Genomic DNA, 17,780 nt, shown 5'->3' with positions numbered 1-17,780 from the left:
TCAAATGTATTTTGAAGTACAGTAAAATCTTGGGATTTGAAAATCACTACAAAATCCTAAATCATGTTCTACTTATTAGATGTGCAAAATATTTCCTTTGTTTGAACTAATAAAGACCTCACATAATTAGTCATATTGATGATTTATCATTTGCTTTCATCTTGATAATGGATCAGCATGTATGATCTGAAATGTTGGTGTAAACAAAACATACATAGTTTGTTCCATAAGCTCTTCCTTTTTCTTAAAAACCTCACATAATTAACCATATTGATAATTTATCATTTGCTTCCATTTTGATTATTGATCACCATATGTAATCCAAATATTGATGTAAACAAAACATACATAGCTTGTTCAGAAGCTCTTCCTATTAACTTTTTTTTTTTTTTTTTTGAAATGTTGTTTACCTCCTTGCTAATTGAATATCCTTATAAACCACGGGTTATGCACATTGATAATTGAAATCCCTGTAGGGGATATATACTTTGGTCGCAAATAAAACCTTGTCAACTTGAGTGATAACTCATCAAGTAGAAATTAGAATGATTGCTTTTACGATTCAGTTTGAGTAGAATGATGCATTAAGATTCTTGCCCAAAAACCTTGGGAGTTACGATTGGTTTTATCCATTAAAAATCTTTTTATACAAGTTCAAATTTACAACGTAAATAGCAATTGGTCCATAAAGATGGCATAGCAGGGTGAGATAAGAGATAAGTTGAAAGAAAAATCCGATGGTGTTCATAAAATGGAAACACCCAACAATATACTAAATACAAAGCATTGCAGTTGGTCCAGAAAGATGGCATAGCAGGGCGAGATAAGAGATAAGTTAAGAAAATTCCAGTAGTGATCAGAAAATGGATAAACCAAACAATATACTGAATTCAAAGCTCATATGCTATACCTTTCCCTACGGAACCAATGTCACAAAAAAATTTACAATGCAAAGCATATGGCTTGCTAGTTATACCTTTCCCTATAGAATCAATGTTACAAAAAAATTACAATGCAAAGCATATGGCTTTACTGTGTTGGTAATTAGAATCTCATGATCATCAAAGTGATCTAATATTACCCTGCTTCCAAAAGCAGGGTCCAAAACATTGCACCTTGTACATCTATTGTTACATTTATGCTACAACCTCCAAAGCAAGGCCAGGCATTGCTCTCATCATCCAAGAGAGGTACAAAATTTTAAAAATGCATGGTGTGTGCATATATATATAGGTGTTAATACAAACTTCACCTGTCACTCATCTCAAATTATGTCGTCTGAAGATTCGTAGTGAAGGATGTTCTGTCAGTTCATCTAGTAGTGATTGGAGCAAATGTAGCAGTTCTTCAGCAACATCATCATTTGGAAGTTCTATGGATTGTCGAGTAAAAGGGAAAAAGTGTGCTCTATAATTTTGCTTTGAGATTTTCGGGTCCTTGGTTTTCTTGAAATATGTCTCTGGAGTGCCTGCTAAAACATTAAGTAACTGCCCTTCTCTGTTCAAATGTATCACGTCACTAAAAGCAATCTCTAGGTAGATCTCCCACTCAGGTCCTGCTGGAGCTGTATTTTCAGATGATGTTTCTGAGGCTAAATTTGCATTCTTTACTTTCAACAGAAGTCTTTCAGTTACAACAACAAACATTCCAGGTGGTCCCAAGGCAATGCAAGTCAAAAAAACCTGTTAAAGGTTTTACACCCGCATCAAATCAGAATTATCATATGGTGAGATCAACTAAAATGCAATAAAATACAAATTATCTCCTGAATTTTTTTGAGAGTTTAAATCTGCCTTATAACAAACAATACCTCATCATTTAGTCGACTGCTTTCCACTTCTTGCAGCATTGCAGTTCCAACTGCCTCCTCCCATGAGTAAGGACGCAAGGGAGAATCTCTGATAACAGGTCTTGGCAATCGCACTCGGAAATGATTCAGCTGACGAGGATTACTACGATTTCTGATACTTTGTGCAGTTCTTCCTGACACATCAAGGATACTAACCACAGGTCGGGCAACAAATCCAGCTGCACCAACTACTACGCCTGCATATGAATCACATGTAGTTTTAGTTCACATCTGATGTAACTTTTGTCTCAAACTCATATTCATGTTATCCCATATATTCAAGTAAAATACTAAAATATACTCTTGAATTGTTATATCTGAAATCTAGTAACTGACTTATTAAATGGAAGCTATATAAATTCAAATTCCATAGCTTGCAATCAGCTATCATTTTATGCATATTCAATCCTCAATGAGAAATAAACATGTGAAGAAATGCTTCATCTGTTGATGCCTAAACAAGTGTCAAATATTTGTTATTTTGTAATACATGTTACCACTTCTCGGTGGAAGCTGTATTACAGTCATGTTCCGAGATTGAAACAAGGCTCTTCCAGGTGAGAAGAAAAGGTGTCTTTATGGGTGAGGCCTCTAATAATTAGAAGTTACCCTGTAGATATGAAAGAGCATGATTTCTCTATACATTTTGGCAATGAACTTGTGAGATAACTAATGAAGGGAGACTAGAATCATTCAAATGTGAGACAAGAGGCTAGCTTATATGAAATGGACCCAAAAGAATATCCAAATAAAGAATTGGTTGGAGACTCTGAAGAAGATATGCATTTCTATCTTGTTAAATTCATCCTTTGTGCCGATGTTTAGTAGATGAATGTATTGCTTTTTGTGTAAATGTTTCATGATTCTCAGTCAACCTCTCCCATCACAAACTAATACATACTAAAAGGATTAAGGCCTCAAAAACTTGTCGATTGTGTCATTGGAGTAGAATAGACTATATAAACATCAAGAGGTACTTTGTCATAGTCTATATAGATTGAGCTTGCATCTACAATTATCAGTGTGATGCCAGGTTGATATTGATGTCAACCCCACATATCGAAAAGATAGATGTTAACACCAGGTGAGTATAAATCTTGTGACTTGAAGCATCACCGACAACCAAATTTTTGTTATTTTCCCATAGTTCCATGGAGTTTCGTGACTGGCGGATGTGGGGACAGGTTTTGGGAAGAAGGGACCAAGGGCCTAAATTTGGGGACGGCAAGGGGATGGTGCGGGGATGGTGGTGGAGTGGCCGGGGGGAGGGGTTGAGGGGCAGAGCTGATATACAAATTGAGGTGAATTGAAATCTTCAAGACAAAATCTGCAACATCTTTGTGAGTGCACCATGGAAGGCAAACTAGTTTTCACAAAGTTAAAGGTTGCAATTTAGCATGTGCCATACAGCATGCGACCCAGTGGCATCCTCGGCGGATGTCGCAGAGGTGATGGTGGTGTGCGGAGATGTTTCCCAAGTCTCTCAGCCTCGGAAATGTCACCATACAGGGGACACAGGTTTTTTTTTGGGGAGGGGGGGAGCGGTGCGGGTGTGGTGGGACATTTCCCTGTGCAACAGTGGATTTTCTAGCACTTCCTATCAAGGATCTTTGTACTGACAAGGGCAAAAAGCATTGTATAGATAAAAAGACATTAATGCAATGATCAGATTCAGCGATTAACAAATGAAAATGATTCTGATGTATCATTTGACAAGAACAATGAATCATTTAAATTCAATCAGAAGATTATCTAAAACTGTTCAGTGTCCTTCAAGCATAATATTATTTGACAGCAATGTCACAAAAGAAATCCCCCATATTATCTCTGTCTACTGATCTTTGCCTGATAGTTGATAGTAACTTGATACGATAACTTGTAAGTTGTGACTAACATATCTATCTAGTTCCTAATAGCAGCATTTTGAGTATGGTTGAATGTGTGCATCTTTCTTTTCTGTTTTTTTTCAATCAGTTTGCAAGATGTATCGGATTCAATTGGAAAACCAGTTTGCATTTTCTTACAGAACCCATGGAGGCAACCCCAATGTAATTAGTGTGGGGTGGGTTTATCATTGAGTCAGCAGTTTCATCTATGTGAGGCCAGATTATGCTGGAAGAGTGGTGTGGTACCAGTCTAGGTTTTGTTTGTCCTCACATTGATAGTTGCTGTACCAGAAGTATCCACATGGGAGACTGTAATTTTCAGATCTGCCACATTGTACCAGGATCTCCTGTTTATTTGCAGTCTGCTTGAACTATTTAACATCATTTCTTCTCGGAAATCAATCATATTCCTTTGTCGCTAGTTACTTGGGACTAAGTGTTGGATGCTCTTGTCAATGACTGTGTACTGGAAACATTGATGTATTTAACTGGTTATTTTCCAGTCTTAAAGCCATGGTAATTTGTTCATAAAATTGTGCCAAGCATACATGCCAGTTAATCAAACGTGATGTTTATTGTCCAAGGATTGTTAACTTCAAAATTCTTAAAGTTTCACAAATTTTCAAGATGGCAGACTTTGGTTCCATATCAATGTAAGAATTCATAACTTCTGACAGGATTATTGAGATGCAATATTTGTTACACGATCATCCAAAATATCTTTAGCACAGAAACAGAAAAGAAAACAGGAGATAGCAAATCAGAATCTTCATAAATAGCAACAACCTTCTGAAAATTCTAAACTTTTTATCACTAAAAGAAGTATAACACCACAAAGTGATGATTTTAACTTTCTTTTTGAATTGCATATTGATTACAAATATCTTGCTCATGGAGCATCAACATGAGACCAATACAAGCTCCTTAGAAGAAAACACACTAGGAATCACCTAAGGAAGTTCTAGAGTCACAACTTAGAAATCCACTTCTATTTAGAAACCACCTCCATATTAGTAGCCAAAAATGGAAAACCAAGAGTCACAACTTGGAATTCCACTTTAGATGTCCCTAGGGAGTCTCCACAATGAAAAACCAATGTTTTAACCAATTAAGATCAATCCCTTGGGCATGATTCTAATTTTGAAATAGGTTCCTTCAAATAGAGGGCCTTGGTAGATGAAAAAGATGGCTGGTCACATTTAAGGGATCTGAAAAAAGAATGATACCACTAATAGCATAAAAGTATGATGCATAACAAAGTAGGGAATATCTCTGACGGTGAATTAGTTGTGTTAATATTATATCTTGGCAATGCCATGGCAATTACAAGATAAAGACCAAATAAAGAATTAGCTCTCACTCAGAACTTCATGATTCGGGCTATGTCTACTTTCTTCATATTCTTAAGGAGATTCAACAATCCTAAATGTAGATAGGTAATTATAGATGGAGAAGTTATTGAAGTTGATCACAGATTCAGAGTGGTTGGTTGTGTAGTAGTTCATTATTTACTTGAGCAGTTGATGGCCTAAGATCATCTTCCAATAGCCTCAATTAGTTCATGCAGATATCGCTAATACAGTGGATGGTCTCATAAAAAAGACCAGGTTATTTGAGGATGGCCTTCGCAAAATATAAATAAAAAGTTTGAGGTTTGACATTCTGAGAAAACAATCTTACAAATATAGTGATCAAAACACCATAAAATTCAGAACATATAAGACAATATGTATTTAACAACCAAAGTCTGTCTTCATATATATTGGATGATGAAATAAATGATTACATGAATTAGATTAAGTCCTAGGACATGCAATCAAAAAGATACCAAGCTCCATGACTCAAACTTCATTAATATAAGTGTAGGTCCCATGGGCCATGACACAACCTTCATATTGTAGCTACCACTTATAAGATAATCTTTACAACCAATTCAAGATTAGATGCAAGTGTTAAAACTTAAGATCATGTGATATTTAATCATAATCCTATGAATGTGATTACTCATCCCGAAGGCCCCCCCTAACTTCTTGACACCTCGATCAGAGCTGAAGACCACATAGTGCAACGAAAGCTGCATGGGGAGGAGGTCAAGGGGGAGTGCTGTCACATCCCTTACATTGTAAACAATAAATTGTATTTGAATATATTGATGTATCAATTTATTCAAATTAAAAACAGGTATGAACCTTTTAAACAACTAATCAATATATACACATATTTCAGAGCCTATCATTGTTTTCCCCCGAGGGGTGGGTGTGTTCAACAGTACATAACAGTACAGAAATATAGGAAATGTGACAGTATACAGCAATGCAAGTAAACAGAAGAACTCAGATGGATGTATTCATTAATGCCAAATGCCAGTACATTCAAGAATAGCTTTTTTCCACAATACCTACACACTGAAATAGGAAGCCATGTACATATATATAGGTGTCAGTACAGGTTGTCCGGTGCCAACTGCCGACAACCGTCACATAATCACCGATCCTTAACACACGTAACATTCTAATTACAATATGACATAATTACTCGACAACATCATCCCCCCCCAAAAAGAAGGTCGTCTCCTGACGACATACAAACAAAATGGGAAATGACACTAAGACCAAACATGAAAATCAAAGCTGAGGGGGTACAAAGGGCATCCCTGATGAAGAAGGGGCCGGTGGTGGTGGTGCTGCCAACTGCTCCCTCAGCTGGTGAACCTGTTGTGTCCTATGCTGGAGATCTCGCTCAGCTACCAATTGCCTCTCCCTGGATCGTTTCACCATAAAAACTGCTTCCATAAGCTCCTTCTGTTTCCCATCCAACGCCTCTAAGGTAGATGTGAGATGGGTCTCAAGGGCTGCCCGTTTTGCTACCTCGTGTGCACGCCCCGTCGTCTCCTGGGCCAATTCTGCCTTGGCACGAACCAACTCCTCCTCTAGGCTGGTTGCTTGTGCTCTCTGTTGTGCCAGCTCCACCTCCATCGTATGCAAGCGAGTGGCTAGCTCCTCCCGAGCTATGATGGCCGCCACCTGCTATGTCTCTGTTGTCGAGGCATCATGCTAGGTATGTCTGAGCTGGTAGTACCCGTCTCGGAAGGCTTTCTCTACCCGCTGTAGCAGCAAGTGTACTCCACCAACCTCAGCCGTCTCCTCACTCCTCCAAATTGCCAACATCTCGGGAGTCTCCACAGCAGGCCAACCCCTAGCCTCAAAACATCTCCCAAACTCCTCAGCACACCCTTCGGTGGCAAAGGCGAGGAGTCCCTCAATAGCAGACTACGCGACGGTCCGCTCCTGAATAGAGACTGCCAATCTCTGTGCACTGGCCTCAACCTCTGCTGCCATCCTTTGTGCACTGGCTCCCATCTCTGCCAAAAATATCTCTATGGCCTTCGACTGGCTCTCAGTAGTGGCTTGCTCCTGTTGCTGCATCTCCACCATCTCTTCCTCAAACCCAACGGTGTCCTGCAATAAGTACATAGCCAACTCCTGTTGTTCGGCCTCCTGATGAGAACTACCCTCATCGAGGTCCACAATCTCAAGAAAAGGACGTGGCTGGGGTGAGGCAGGCGGGGGTCCCAGTGGTGTCATGGGAGGCATCTCATAGCGACCCATCCAAACATCCATGGTGGCATCATCATCTCCGGTCACCGTACTCTCTGCTGCCAAGACATCCATATGTACTGGTTCCTTCCGTATGGTAGACCCAATGCAAGGAGGTTTGTTGGGAACCAATGACACTGCTAGAATGTCCTCGGCCGGAACTGCTCTGGCGACCCTAGAGGGTGTAGGCAATGAAGGTCGGGGTCTCAACTACTCAAATCCTAGGATGGGTATGGCTAGTATGGCTCCTACCGTCATTCTCGAAGTCTGGAGAGGTGTCAGTCCTCCATCCTGAGTCAATACTACTGGTGCATACACTAGTTGGCCTACTCCCACAGGTCGCACTCCACCCGCCGATAATCCACAGATTCCTCTCGTCACGTGTCCAAAAGACACTGCGTGGCCACTACTCTCCTCCGTACTCAAGGCTTTCTCTACTTCCTTCCCGCTGGCAAGGCGGAATGTGTCATGACTTTGGCTACTCCGAGAATAAGTGTCCTCGGAATTGTCCCCTTCCTTTGCACTACTATCCGCCTCTTCGTCTACATCCTCGTCAACTGTCTCCGTCTCCTGTTCCGTGTCTACCTGTGGTGGTCTCCATTGCTTCCTGCTAGAATGGGCTTCCCCGCTACCTGCCATGGTATACAGGTGGGTCCAATAAAAAATGAATGGCTGTGAGGGGTCCCTCGTCTCCCGAGGTTTCTAGACATGCTTCTCCGACGACACTTGTGTGCGTACAACGTTGAGGAACAACCCTATAGCGTGAAACTACATGTAAAAAGACTTGTGTCGCAGGATCAAGAATTCATGGATTTTGTCGGACAAAACTGTTGCCCAGTTGTACACCGTCCCATTCTCAGGCCATTCATAAGTGCAATCATGGGTACCGTCGTGTCAGCTGCCTTGTTGGCTCCTGTAAGTCTGCTTTTCATAATATCCAGTAGACACTGCCAATCTCCTGAAAGGGTGTAGGACTTTTTCAACCCTCTTCCCTTGGGTGCCTTGATCGCAGCCCATTGCTGGTCTGAGAGATCACTTCGACAAATTAACCACAGCAGGTTCTCTTTCCTTTTTGGCGACATCTTTGTGGCATTCTTGTTTATTTTCTTTCCTTCGTCTGAGATGCCAAATAGCCTAGCAAAATCGTCGGGTGCAAAGGAGACGGTCACAGTGCTCTGCGGGTAAGAGAAAGTTGATGCCCTTGTCGCACTGTCATATGTAGCCACCATCATTCGCAGACATGATTCAAAATCCCTAATGGCGAAGATGGGCATTTGAATTGCCCAATGCACCCGTGCTTTCCTGAGAGATTCTTTAATTACATAATTATTTGGGGTTTCCAGCCACCAGGTCTTGCATACATTTCCACCCAATCCTTCAAATGTAATAGTGTCAGGTGTGATTTTCTCCGGCATTGTCTTCTTCTTGGCCTTTCCTGTATCTGCTGACCATGCAACTTTCACTCCAGATTGCAATACTCGCTTCCCCTTGTCCTTGGTTGTCGTGCTTCCTTCTGCCATTTTCCTTGACTTTGATGGTTGGTCTAACTGCTGCAACCGTTTTCTCCAGTCGATCTTTCCTAATCTTTAATTTCCTAATTCCATTTGAATGATTTAACTTCCAACTCTTAACACTTATACTTGTCAAATGCCGTTATTTTGGTATGACTTTTCCTGGCGGTGTCAGCTTGTACGGCGTTGTACAAAACTTTATTTTGTTTGTGGGCTGTCCACCTCGTGTACAGAATCGCCGTACGACCCTTTCTTCCTGCTATCCTCCTCACGCTTCGTACGGTTGGCAATTCTTCTCTACTTCATGCCATACGGTTTTCCATTGCTTCCTGTCATACGGTGTTCAACTGTTCCCTGCCGTACGGTTTTCTTTCCTCCGTCCGCCATTGATGTACGGATTGTACCTGTGTCAGCTTATGTTCTTACGGATTTTATGTGGTGCTACTGTACGAACCTCTGTCTCCTGCCACCGTACGATGCCTCCTTGCTTACGCGGTTGTACGACCTTCCTCCATCACAACTTGTCCGTACATGTCCTCTTGGTCACGCGACCGTACGGTCTCAATTAATCTGCCATTGTACAGATTTTAATATAGCTGTACTATGCTGTTTAAATCGTACGGACTTTGTCACTGGTGTCACCCTTGGCGTACAACGGCTTTTTTTCTTCTGTCACCCCAGGCGTACGGATTGTCACCCTCGATGTACGACCAATGTACGGGTAATTGTGAAGATGGAGTCGCCCATTAGTGAACTTCCGATAGTATCCTATATGTCCCAAGGACTTTACTCCCATTACATCAATGGGCGACTCCATCTCCACAATTACCCGTATCTTATCCGGGTCAGTTTTCAATCCAGCTTTACAAACGATATGGCCCAGCAACTTTCCTTGCGGTACCATAAATCTGCATTTCCTCGAATTCAAGGCCACCTTGTCCCTCCGACATCTCTCCATGCACTCTCTCAGCGTCACCAAGTGAGTGTCTTTGCTACTAAAAATCGACCAGTCGTCCAAAAAGGCGTTAAAATTTCCCACAGACATCTTATCGAAGAGTGAAGGACTATCCTCTAAAATGTTGCCGGAGCATTGCACAAACCAAACGGTATTTGGTTGTAGGCATAGACTTCGTCCTCCACCACAAAGGTGGTCTTCAACTTGTCCTCAGCTATTGAAATCTGATTGTATCCGAAAAAGCCGTCCAAAAATGAGTACATTTCATGGCCAACCACCTCCTCCAGGATGCTGTCTGTGAAAGGTATAGGGAACGAATCCTTGATGGTGACTATGTTGAGGCACCGAAAATCCATGCAGATGCGGATCTGGTTGGTCTCCTCCTTCAGTGAGATCACAATCGGCGAGACCCACCCACTTGTCTCCACTCGAAATATGATGCCGGCCTCCAACATTCGTTCAATCTCTTCGCTCACCTTGGCCGCATAGTTCTTATTCATTCGGTACAACCTCTTTCGTATCGACTGGGCTATTGGGACCAATGGTATCCGATGGACGCACAATTCGGGCGGGACCCCTCTCAGATCCTTGTAGGACCAAGTGAACATGTCCTTGTATTTCATGAAGATTTTGAACGCTGTAGCCTTCAGCACCGAGCTCCAATCGTCTCCTACCTAGATATTTCGAGGGGTGGCAGTGTCTCCTAAGTTCGTCTCCTTCACAATGGGGTCTTCGTACTGCATTGGTCTGTCCTTTGAAAACTCGTATGTCGAAACATCATTCACTTTGGCATCTCCCTCCTTATACTCCCTGTATTCTGGTGGGAACTCATCTTTCTCGCCGGGCTCTTCTTCAATTTGTAGCATGTGGCATGCAGGATGGAATACTTCATAATCTTCCATCTGCCAGTGGAAAAGTCCATTCAATGAGCAGATGTCATCTTCCGAGCAGCCATCGAGATTACGGAAGAGCACCAGATGATGTCGTGGTGTTGGCTTGAGGCTGGGATGTGCTTGCTGTAGCGGAGGGTGACGATTGCTCTTGGGTGAAGAGCACCTGATTCCCTTGTGTCTTCATGTTGTAGGGACATTCTTTGGTGGAGTGTCCCAACACTTGGCAAATTCTGCAGAAGGCCTTTTTAGGATAGGAGCCTTTTGTATGACCTTCCTCCTTACATTCCGTGCACCACACTTCCTCATTCTTACTGGATTCTTATTGGTGCTTCCCTTCATGGTTTTGAATTCCTTCATCATGTGATGCATATCCTTCTGGAGGGCTTGCACCTTCTTGCTCGACCCCTCGTCGCTGCTACTACCCTCGGAGGAGTCCTCCTCCCCAGAGGATTTGTCTTTCTTCTTCCTAGATGTCTTTCCTTCACTTTCTAGGTCCATTGCCCGATTATAGGCATCTTCGTAGGAGGGTGGTACAATTTTCATTTTCCTTCTAAGTGACGACTTCAAACCCTCCACAAACCACCTTTTCTTTAGTCCATCACTGGGCTGGTTGTCCATTTTTCCCAGCAATTCCTTCAGGTGTCGACTATATGCTCGGATGGTCTCACTTTACCCTTGCTTGGTACTCAGGATTTCTGCCACAATTTCATTGTCATCTCTGAGAAGTCGAAACTCCGTTTCGAAGGCTTTGTGTAATTCATCCCAAGTTGTCAGCTTTGTTTTATCCGCATTCGAGTACCAATCGATGGCTACTCCTCGTAGGGTGGTGGGGAATTGCACCACCCATTCCGCCCTGTCAGTCACACCATTGGCCGACTAGATTGTTTCACATGTACGACAATGCCGTACCGGGTCTTCTTTCCTGTCTCCATTGAACTTAGGCAATTTTTGCCGATTCGCCATCACACTCCTTGGTGGCAGCCCAGTCTGTCCTCCGGAACTCGAACTTGACCCTCTAGGAACTCCTCCAGACATTGGTCCTCCAGAAGGTACTCCGCTGATATTTGGTCCGTTGGGTCCCACCAAGTTGCTCTGACTACTAGGTTGTGATGAGCCTGAACCGAACAGATTGCTTCTACTACCGTGACCTTGTGTCCTCCTGACACCTTCGATCGCACTGGTATCCTCCGCCTCTCTGTTCTCGGTCTATGTCTCCTCTTCCCTCCTGGTCTCGACACCTCTGTATGGCGTGTACGGCTCTACCATACGCCCGTCACCAATCTCTTTCAATGTCAGGGAAAGATCCCCCAATCGCTTTCTGGTGGTTTCTATTAGTACGGAAACTTGGCCCTTAGAACCCGAGCCATCATTGCCAGTTGTTCTTTCTTCAGTCCTCGCCAACGTTCTGCTTGTTGTTCTAACCTCAGCGTCCTTGCGGCTGCCTTGTGCGCGTCTTCTTCCTCCTTCGGCACACGGTTTCTATCCTTATTTAGCGTCACGAGCATCAATTCCTTCTTTCTGTGGGGTTGAAGGTTCGTCGACGACTTTCGTCATGTTCCTCCTCTCGTCAACTCCTTTCTTCAAATTGCTGCAAAATTTGTTGTCAACGGGTCTCGCGGTAGGTTTCTTCCCGACGAGTTTGGAGAGCAAGGAACCCTGTGCCAACAAGCTAGGCAAGTTGTTCATCAACCGATTTATGAACGGACTTATGCCAAAGGCACTCCACATTGCGCTCTCAGGGACATCCTCGGTCGTAGCCTCCCTCCGTACGTAAGTTTTGATGGATGCCTATAGGATACAAGTGAAATCTCTTGTCAGTGCCCTCTCTCCTTCGAACAACTCCATCGACTCTTCCTCGGGATTGCTACTGGTCCCCTTGCTCATTGGTTGCCCCACTATTGTCGTGCCATGTAGTATGTTCCCGTCATTCCAAGTTCAATTTGGCAACAGCGCCAGATGTTTTCCCCTGAGGGGTGGGTGTGTTCAACAGTGCATAACAGTACAAAAATATAGGAAATGTGATAGTATATAGCAATGCAAGTAAACAAAAGAACTCAGATGGATGTATTCATTAATGCCAAATGCCAGTACATTCAAAACATAGCTTTTTTCCACAATATCTACATACTGAAATAGGAAGCCAAGTACATATACATAGGTGTCGGTATAGGTTGTCCGGTGCCAACTGCTGATCACCGTCACATAACCACCGACCCTTAACACATAACATTCTAATTACAATATGACATAATTACCCGACAACAAATATATTACTTGTATGTCTTAATAAACAATAGATAAACAATTTATAATTAACAATAAATCAAACCAGAATTATTACTAATAATGAAAACTGCCAATTGTAATAAATAATAACTACTAACTAAATTAAAATATGAATCGCTGGCTGGGCACGAACTTTGGGAAGAGGCTCCAACATACACGGCTTTTAAGACAGCCGTTGGGTCCTACTTAAGGGAACAAGAATGGACAAAAGGAAATGCATTGAATGCTGAAAGGGAAAGGAGTTCGGTCAAACTAAGACTGGAAAGGCAGTCACCGAATTTTTTATTGGTAAGGGTTGATCACCATCAATCAGATCAGAACTGTTATTAAGTTACAGGCAGTAACATCCTTGTTCTAGGTGGTATGCACGGGGATGTGCTTAATATGTATGCTTAATATCTGAAGCCTGATAATGTTATTATGCAGACTTAAATAATAATATTAGTATAGACTGCAATACGTATGACAGTCATATTTAGTTTCATTACTGTGGCATACCAGATCTGATGCATGTCAGATCTGTCTGCCTTTACACCACAATTATAATAACAACTAATGTTTTTAGGCAGCAGTGGTATTAATAATTTATATAATAGGTAATTAGCAAATACATTAATAATTGATACTATGATTTAATTCATTACTTATTTATGCATATATGTATATATTGAAATCAGAATAAGGATAATAGATTTATATATAAAAATTGTTAGCAAGATTTATATCCGCTTGTTATACATACATATATACTTGAAATAATATCGATAAGATTATATTTATATATTTATAAAAAATATGAATCATAAATATATATATTATTATGGATAAAATGAATAAGTTACTTGATTATATTTACTTAAATTATTTATAAATGCGCATATGTCTTATCTCATAATCAATCAAAGGAATGAATGGAGGAAGTACGTTAGGGAATTGCAGTTTACTGGTTCTCCCAAGCTAAGTAGGCCACCACAAGGGATGGAATTATCATAGTGGGACGTTCCTGCCTCTTGTGGGCCAAGAGGTGAGTTGTCATAGTGGGATGCTGCGTGCTCTTGGGCTTAGTCGGGTTGAGCAGTTTACAGGCGCCCTCACAAGGCTTTCCTACCAAACTAAATTATGATTGAATATGGGTAGAGAGACATGTTTATCATTCTATGTAATATATTTTCTATTAATCCATATGTATTTATATGTCTATTCCTAAGTTTATTGAATGACTAGATGAAGTTCTCTTATATATTGAAATAAATGATAAACTATATTATGTAATTACTAATTTAGGGCAAAATTCAGGTAATCACAAGTTGGGGACATCACAAGTGCCCTGCTCCCATCCCTCAATCCCCCATCCACTCTCTGGAATTTTTTTTGGGGCCATTTTTGTCTTTATTGGGCACTTTTTTCATTATTTTCTTGTCTAACATTTTTGGTGCCCATGGTATTGTAAAACTACTTTTATATGTGCCTAATAATAGACACACATGCATAAGTGGAGTTAGTAGTGAGTTTTATAAAGATTTCATACTTATACAGGGACCTGCCAAAATGCTGAAAGGAGAAAATATGTTGCACATTTACTCATGTTGAAGATCAATACATGTGCCTCTCTTTGATGGTAGAGCTTTTTCCCATAAAAAGTTGTTATGTACTTGCTGTTGTGTGTTTATTTTTCATGGTTTGTTGATTACTATTTGTCATGCCCCTATAATAAACATGCTGTTGGCCGACCTCCTCATGATTAGCGTTCACTTGGAGAACTAGCAAACAAAGCATTTAAGGCCGACTCAAAATAAAATAAATAAAATTGGTTACGGCTAATTGTATCCTGACCAAAGGGCCAAATAGGGCAGAATAAGAAAAAAAATTAAAAAAATATGACATTAATATATATGAAATAATTACATTTCTGGCTGGCCATATTTGCGATGCAAATTAATAATTAATTTTGAGCTGACCATGCTTGACGTCTAACGAAAAAGGCAGCAATAAAATATATGAGGGGGCAGCAATTAATTCAAGAAGAGACATGTCATTTCTGAAGGATGGCGACCTTGGTAGGGGTTGTGACTCTTTGTCCTCTCATGAGGACTATATAGGGCAGACCACCGTGGAGAAAAAAAGAGAATTATGGATACACCAGCAGACTTGTGTGAGAAGAGGAAGGTTAATCAAAGGCAGATCTTTGTGAAGACTTCTAGCAGATCTAAGAGCAAGATTATAGCAGATTGATAATCAAATCTATAAGCAGAAATTGGGTAGAACTAAGAGTAGATATAAGGCAGAAGTAAGGCAGACCTTCAAGCAAATTTGGGGCAGACCTTTAAGACAGATTTATGGCAGATCCTAAAGATTGCATCAGGTGATCAATCAAGCAAGTTCATCAATAACAAGGAAGATAAAACAGATTGGTAGATTAAGAAAGAGATCTGCAATTCGGAATACAGCCATATTTGGATCTAGCAAATATTGTACTACGCATGGATATATGTTTGATATGTATGCTTAATGTATGCAATATGATAATATATTTTACTCTCACATATATAAATAGATTCCCTAATTTATTCATTAAACTACTGGAAGCAATCATATGGAGATGAGAAAGGAAATACAAGGAGGGAGAACTGATATGGGATCCTCTTCTAAGTATGCCACCTCATGGTGGATGGCTGGCAACCTGCCACATGAGGTCAAGGGGGGCAAGGTGTATCCCACCCTTGGGCTTAGATGGGAAGGATATTCCGGGCACCCTATTGTGGTTTCCTCTCCAACATCTAGCATGACTGATTGTTGGAATGAATTTAAATAAGTTTCAATCATAGGAGGGTGAATAAGGTGACACGAACAGGGAGGGCAGAGACAAGCTTCCCCAATAAGTACACCACCTCATGATAGATGGATGGCATGAGGCCAAGAGGGTAATTCCAAAAGGGGACATTACAATTATTATATCCGCTGTTGGGCTTAGTGAGAGGATTGCTTTGGGCACCCTATCATGTCTCCTCATCCAAGCCCTGTTATGGTTGAACCCCAATAATAAATTATAGATATTAAATGATTTATTTGAATTAAGATGGTTATGAATGTATGTTCAACCCCAATAATAAATTATAGATATTGTATGATTTATTTAAATTAAGATGGTTATGAATGTATGTTCTTTAACCCTAGCAGAAATGATTGATTTTATGAATTATATTTTCTATAATTGTCTAACATGATTGGAGAATCTCAACAAGGATCTATCTTGCTTAAACACTTTTTTTGAGTAAAGTTATATCTCTAACTATATTACATTTCTTGCTTTTATTGAACTTGTGATTCTAGGGCAAAATTTAGGGTAATCCCAAAAGGGGACATTACACTATTTGCTTCTATATAAATTAATTTAATGTTGCACTAATAAAATCAGATTTGTATACTTTTGAAGGGCGAACATTTGTAGTAGTTTATCCTAATTTATTAACAGAAAAATCATTGTCCACTTAACTGCCTAATTGGGACCTATGATGCTTGACCTTTATTCTCATAGCCACCATGATGGTGACCTAGAAACATGAATTAGTGCAAACATGGATCCACTTGAACCTTACGAACTATCATGAGTTAACAACTTGAAAGAACTTATGATCTAAAATGATTTATGAATTTTATTAACCTTTATAAATTTATTCCATAACCTTGCAAGGAGTTACTAATTACAATGCAATATTTGGGTGAAATTAAGGGAAATAAACATTAATATCTATATATATATATAGGATTATAGTACCAAAAGTAGACATTTCTTAACTTTGCAAGTTTTCCAATTAAAAGGAAAATCAATCTTTAAGTTGTTACCTTGAAAGTGGAATTAAGCCAATTGATTACCAAAGGATTAAGCTTGAGAGCAACATTAAGTTCAACAGACATCAAAGGAGGAATTTTGCTAGCTTTGTTATGTATTCAACCAAGTTAAGACCTCAGATTGTAGTGCTTGGAACATGATACACAATATGCTTTTGTGATAGTTTATGGTATTGTTTTTTGTAGTGCAACTTCAATCTTTAACAGATTACAACCTAATTATTTCACTCTTCCCATTGATTTTTTCTTGTATATCCTAACTCGCAGGCACCAATGATGCATGTAATAAGTTTTTTTACCCTAGACTAAATACTTCAATCTACTTTCCACTACACAATACATTTCCTCTAGTGTCAATCCATTGTTAGGTTTGCTTGTTTTGATTCCATATACCCCACAAGTTGTTTGAACTTGAGAGTAATCTCAAGGAATACCTTATTCAAGAAGTCCACTTTCGGGTCGGTAAAATTCAGTTTAAAGAAATTTTATCATTTATTAAAAATTCTACTTAACCAACTACTTCATGAGTATCATAAACTCAGCAAGTACTCTCTTGCCCCTTGCATTCCCAGATTCTTGTTTTACTCCAAGGTGCATCATATCCATTTTGGAAGTAACCAACCTTCAACTTCAAACAGAAAAAGATAATAGGAAAATTGTAATTTTCATTGATCTTATAGAACAGGAAATCTCAAACATGCCATCCAACTTCATACAAGAATATTATAGAATGTAAGATATTAAGTGGTGAATTTACAGAGTCAGCAGCAGCAACATCTGAATAGAGCAGCTAAGACTTAAAATTCAGCAATAAGCAATTGATATCTTGTTTGATGTTTCTATAATAGGATGTTGCAGGAAAGAAGAAAACTATTGTAACTTGCCTAAAAGAATGCCTGGAAGTCCATGCTTTTCTGCTCCCCTTATAGGTGACTGAAGAAGACCTGTCAAGCCC

The 17,780-nt window shown here is 40.3% G+C and overlaps 1 protein-coding gene across 3 annotated transcripts in view; it reads right to left on the bottom strand.

The window, feature by feature from the left end:
• Positions 1-885: 885 nt before the first annotated feature.
• LOC131074913 (uncharacterized) overlaps positions 886-17,780 on the bottom strand; it is a 305,681-nt gene continuing 288,786 nt past the window's right edge. For all 3 annotated transcript variants that reach the window (XM_059218550.1, XM_059218551.1, XM_059218552.1), the window contains 3 exons: positions 17,710-17,779; positions 1,811-2,046; positions 886-1,682 (listed from right to left, as the gene is read on the bottom strand). In XM_059218550.1, the coding sequence (XP_059074533.1) occupies positions 1,260-1,682; positions 1,811-2,046; positions 17,710-17,779 (729 nt within the window). In that variant the 3' untranslated portion in view covers positions 886-1,259. The remainder of the gene's footprint in view (positions 1,683-1,810; positions 2,047-17,709; position 17,780) is intronic.

Source organism: Cryptomeria japonica, chromosome 3 (genome assembly GCF_030272615.1).
Source record: "Cryptomeria japonica chromosome 3, Sugi_1.0, whole genome shotgun sequence".
Taxonomy (NCBI): domain Eukaryota; kingdom Viridiplantae; phylum Streptophyta; class Pinopsida; order Cupressales; family Cupressaceae; genus Cryptomeria; species Cryptomeria japonica.
The sequence above is the reverse complement of the archived record's forward strand: the minus strand, read 5'-3'. Positions and strand labels throughout refer to the sequence as shown.